This window comes from Sinocyclocheilus rhinocerous, unplaced genomic scaffold (assembly GCF_001515625.1).
Source record: "Sinocyclocheilus rhinocerous isolate Xijiao unplaced genomic scaffold, SAMN03320098_v1.1 scaffold2682, whole genome shotgun sequence".
Taxonomy (NCBI): domain Eukaryota; kingdom Metazoa; phylum Chordata; class Actinopteri; order Cypriniformes; family Cyprinidae; genus Sinocyclocheilus; species Sinocyclocheilus rhinocerous.
Genome location: NW_015663712.1, coordinates 221,954 through 227,938, shown reverse-complemented (window position 1 = coordinate 227,938; position 5,985 = coordinate 221,954). Strand labels below are relative to the sequence as shown.

The 5,985-nt window shown below is 43.4% G+C and overlaps 1 protein-coding gene across 1 annotated transcript in view; it reads left to right on the top strand.

Annotated features, from left to right (window-relative positions):
- c4h11orf98 (chromosome 4 C11orf98 homolog) overlaps positions 1 to 4,712 on the top strand; it is a 17,135-nt gene extending 12,423 nt beyond the window's left edge. The window contains exons 2-5 of the mRNA XM_016539363.1: positions 2,092 to 2,165; positions 2,508 to 2,632; positions 2,718 to 2,815; positions 4,443 to 4,712. Of these exons, the coding sequence (XP_016394849.1) occupies positions 2,092 to 2,165; positions 2,508 to 2,632; positions 2,718 to 2,815; positions 4,443 to 4,546 (401 nt within the window). The 3' untranslated portion in view covers positions 4,547 to 4,712. The remainder of the gene's footprint in view (positions 1 to 2,091; positions 2,166 to 2,507; positions 2,633 to 2,717; positions 2,816 to 4,442) is intronic.
- Positions 4,713 to 5,985: the final 1,273 nt, after the last annotated feature.

The following is a 5,985-nucleotide window of genomic DNA, read 5'->3' as shown; positions in this document are numbered from 1 at the left end:
CACACACTCACACACACACTCACTCACACACACTAACTCACACTCACACACACACTCATACACACACACTCACTCACTCACACACACTCACTCACTCACTCACTCACACACACGTGTAAACTTCCGTCTGGCCTTGAAGTGTCTCTGCATCTGTTCTGCTCTCGTTTCTAACCCAATCAAAGCCATCACAACTATTAAACGTCTCAGACCGGATTCACTCACATCACACACAGGTCTGGGTCAGCCTCACTAACCAGGTGTGTGTTTCTGATTCATTTCAAACGAACATCATGAAGCAAACACGGAATCAGAGAAGACAGCTTGAGCTGTTCAGTGCAGCTCTCACTTTGACCTGACTCACTCTCTGCTGGTGTCTGTTTCCAGAACACTACCCGTCAACTAAAGAAACCCTTAACCCACCCACCGTTTCTCTAAACTACCCGCGCCATATCTAGTGTGCCGATAAACATCTGAAGAAACACCCGCTGTTTGGACCTGAGAATCAGAGTCAGCGTGAGCAGAGACAGACAGATCCTCAGTGCTCCTGTGAGTCTCTTCTGCTTCCAGAACAACAACAAAAGAGATCTCTCTGTTCTTTTACTCAGAAAATAACCCCAAATATCAGCCGCACTGAAGGACAGACACAACAGTGATCCGGTGAGGGCCTGACACGGCCTGCTGGTCATCAGATCTGGAAGAAGAACTCAGAAGTGAAGAAACAAATGACAACGCCTGTGCTTCGGCATATCTGAGGCTCTTGAGCTCACAGTCTTTCCTCTGCAGCTCTGTCAGGAGAACACAGCCCACAGTAATCTTGTTCTGCAAACCACATTTTATCTCCTTCCTTCCCATTCACACTTTCTGCTGGCATCTGTTTCCAAAACACGATAGAAACCTGAAGTACAATGTGAGGTTGAGGGTGAAACCACAGCGGCGCTCTGAGATCTGATGACTTGTACATTTGTGCTTTTTTAATAGCATATTATATTTCTAAAGAAGCTTTTTTATTTACATGTATTCATTTATGCATGTTTAGTGTAAGAGAGTGGGAAACTAAAGTTATATATATTTTATATTTTGATATTAAAACAACTCCAATGAATAGACATTTGAAAAATGCATCATAAACTAAACCCTTAATCTACTGAACACAGGAATGTCTCGAGAACGTAAAGCACCTGCAGCTGCATCTGAACCGCATGAAGAGAGAAGCTTCACCGTTCAGTCAGACTCTACAGTGCTGTACATGAGCTCTCGGTGGAGAGCGCCACCTTGTGGACATTCGCACACATTCAGCTTGGTCTGTTTGAGAGCGTTTCAGAGCTCAACTGAGGCTTTCACTGATTGGTTGGTATGAGTGGCCTGACATCCAATGAGGTGAGCTTGGGGCGGGACTATCTACTTGACTGCCCAATGAGAGACGGGTTTGAGAAAACATGACGCACTTCCGCAGCTCATCTTTGACGTCCAGCGGTTTCACATTAAAGGGATAGTTCACCCAAAAATGAAAATGTGATGTTCAAAACTGCAACGGGTTGAGTTAAAAATCTCCGTTTGTCTTCTACTGAAGAAACAAAGTCACCTGCATCTTGAATGCCCTGGGGGTAAGCAGATAAACATCACATTTTCATTTTTGGCTGAACTATCCCTTAAGATGAACGTTTTAGTGACAAAATATGGGCAGTTTTCACCTCGCGCTCGCAGTTTTGATTATAATATAATAAAGATAATAATGTGTCAGTGTCTGTGCGCGAACAGCAGGCGGCGCTACTCAGTGCAGAACAATCCTGAGAACGAACAGATCTGATTCCATAGAACTATTATGTTTAACAGAACTTCACTACCTATAGACTATAAATAAAATATTTGTAATTATTTTAATTGTCCTCATTTGGATAAAAGCGTCTGCTAAATGACTAAATGTATTTTTCTCCCACTTGCTGATTCTGTTGTAGTAATTATTTTAGTAAAAACTCAGTCTGTAATGACTCATAACCGTTTATACTTACATTCTGTAATCTTTATTTAAATTAATTATGCCCTTTACATTTTTGTCTGAATTCGTGGACTTTTATTCTGTTTTATCCTCAGGCGCCGGCTTCCGGTTTCTCAGACACAGCGGCGGCAGCATGGGACCAGGAGCGAAAATAAACAGACCCAAAACTGTGAGTTTCTGCATCAAAACCATCCGCTTCTGCTAATAACTGTGCGTTTCTCTCATGTGTACGCCTCCTGTTTTATATTGGCTCCGTCAGACTTATTAAAACTCTGATTTTAATGCGTCGTAGAAGCACATGTTCACGGCATGTTTTCATCTCTTAATCACATTGATCCGAGGCTATACATGTGTGCTATGAACTATTAATACGGTAAAAAATAATTAAAATAAAACCGACTATAATTAACACTATGAAGTTGCATTGTCCTTTTGAATTCGAGCAAGGGTTTAGGATTGGCTTTCACTCCGACTCTGACACACAGTGCTGATGAAGCTGCTTGTTCTGCAGGAACTGGCCCAGAAGCTGTTCAAGAGACGCAGGGTTCTGAGTCAAGAGAAGAGACGGAAGAAGCGGATCGTGGGAGCTGTGATCGACCGGGACATCATCACCAAACACCATCTGAAGAAGAGGAGGTGCGTCTGCGTCTCTGAATAACACACACACACACACAGAGTAAGTTATTGAGTGCACTGACCGTGTTTGCTGTGTGTCCTCCAGCTCCAGCTCCAGAGCCAACATCACGCTCTCGGGGAAGAAGAGGAGGAAGCTGATCAAGCAGCTGGCGCGCATGGAGCGAGAGAAGATCGCTGGGGAAGGTACGGTGTTTCTGCTTCTTCAGTGCCACCATCTCCAGAGACCTGTCCTCACACACACTCACTCACTCACTCACACTCACACACACATACTCACTCACTCACACACTCACTCACACACTCACACACTCACTCACACACACATACTCACACACTCACTCACTCACACACACACACATACTCACTCACTCACACTCACTCACTCACACTCACTCACACACACATACTCACACACTCACTCACTCACACACACACACATACTCACTCACTCACACTCACTCACTCACACTCACTCACACACACATACTCACACACTCACTCACTCACACACACACACATACTCACTCACTCACACTCACTCACTCACACTCACTCACACACACATACTCACACACTCACTCACTCACACACACACACATACTCACTCACTCACACTCACTCACTCACACTCACTCACACACACATACTCACACACTCACTCACTCACACACACACACATACTCACTCACTCACACTCACTCACTCACACTCACTCACACACACATACTCACACACTCACTCACTCACACACACACACATACTCACTCACTCACACTCACTCACTCACACTCACTCACACACACATACTCACACACTCACTCACTCACACACACACACATACTCACTCACTCACACTCACTCACTCACACTCACTCACACACACATACTCACACACTCACTCACTCACACACACACACATACTCACTCACTCACACTCACTCACTCACACTCACTCACACACACATACTCACACACTCACTCACTCACACACACACACATACTCACTCACTCACACTCACTCACTCACACTCACTCACACACACATACTCACACACTCACTCACTCACACACACACACATACTCACTCACTCACACTCACTCACTCACACTCACTCACACACACATACTCACACACTCACTCACTCACACACACACACATACTCACTCACTCACACTCACTCACTCACACTCACTCACACACACATACTCACACACTCACTCACTCACACACACACACATACTCACTCACTCACACTCACTCACTCACACTCACTCACACACACATACTCACACACTCACTCACTCACACACACACACATACTCACTCACTCACACTCACTCACTCACACTCACTCACACACACATACTCACACACTCACTCACTCACACACACACACATACTCACTCACTCACACTCACTCACTCACACTCACTCACACACACATACTCACACACTCACTCACTCACACACACACACATACTCACTCACTCACACTCACTCACTCACACTCACTCACACACACATACTCACACACTCACTCACTCACACACACACACATACTCACTCACTCACACTCACTCACTCACACTCACTCACACACACATACTCACACACTCACTCACTCACACACACACACATACTCACTCACTCACACTCACTCACTCACACTCACTCACACACACATACTCACACACACTCACTCACTCACTCACACACTCACACACACATACTCACACACACATACTCACTCACTCACACACACTCACTCACACACACACACACACTCACACACTCTTCTTCTGTTCACAGCGGAGACGCAGAAGAAGCTCCCTCCTGCTGCAGCTGCAGACAAACCCAAGAGCAGCAGAAGAGCAGCGGCGGCGAGCCACACTGAAGTGATGGATGTGGAATAGAGCAGATTACAGCACCTGGGTTTGGATGGACCTCAACTTGTGTACATCTGTTGCTATAAGTGTGTGTGTTGAAAAAAGAATAAACTTTGTGAGAGACGCAGTTAGAGTCATCAAGTGGATCTGCACGACATCTGCCTACAGTTTCCACAAAGATATTCATCGTCTTTTCAACATTGATAATAATCAGAAATGACCCTGGAGCACAAAAGCAGTGTTAAGTCGCTGGAGTATATTTGTAGCAATAGCCAACAATACATTGTATGGGTCAAAATGATACATTTCTCTTTTATGCCAAAAATCATTAGGATATTAAGTAAAGATCATGTTCCATGAAGATATTTTGTAAGTTTCCTACCGTAAATATATCAAAACTTAATTATTGATTAGTAATATGCATTGCTAAGAACTTCATTTGAACAACATTAAATATATTTATTATTAGGTATTTAGAAGTCCTAGGTGTATTTATGTCCCTGATTTTAAAATCATCTGGAATCATCAGCTGTATTAGCGCGCATGCGCAGAAACCTCATTTTCAGTTCACTTCCCATCTTAATAGATTTAACTGTAATATAGATATATCTCATACATTTTGACCAATGTCCAGCAATACCCAAGACATAATAAACATGACCAATTTACAGCTAGAGTTCATGGCCTAATCTAACCTTTAAAATGATGCATTAAGTAAAACTTGTTGAAAGCATTAAGATATATTTGCAGACACATCCATGCAGTAAAACATGTTTAAAGCGCGATGAAGTAAAATAACATTAGTATTAACCAGTCCATCTTCTCCTCACTGAACTGAATTGCATTCAGAAGCGCAGATGTGATGCAGACGCAGACAGACCAGAACTACATTCACTCCGCTTCAGTTCAGTTCAGCTGCATAAACATGCAATGAGAAGAAATTAAAAGTTCACTCAGTTTTATTAAAAAAAGATCATTTAATTTGTTACAACAGCTTATAGACGCGACTGAATGAGCTGTACACATCCGTTTTTATACAATGTTTTACATGTAAAGCATCAATGAACAAAAACGCGAGTTAGTGGAAATTTCATGACTGACGAGAAACCAAATGTTGGTCACCTCTGAACACATCCTTGCAAAGCACCATGGGAATCAAAATAAAACACCAATAATGACCAAAAACAAACTCCTGTCATGAAAATGGAGCATTTAAAGCATTTCTGTAGTGAATTAATCCGGCTCACTCTTTCAAAGTGCTTTAGACATTTTTCCCACAATTCCAGCAACCAGACACATGACCCCTCACACACGGGGTCAGAGGTCAAACTGAGCCGACAAATGCTCAACTGACGAGTCTACTGCCGGTGACCATCAGCTGCTTCCTGTACACTGATCCTTACACACAGACACAGACACACACACTCACACACACACTCACACTCACACACACTCACACTCACACA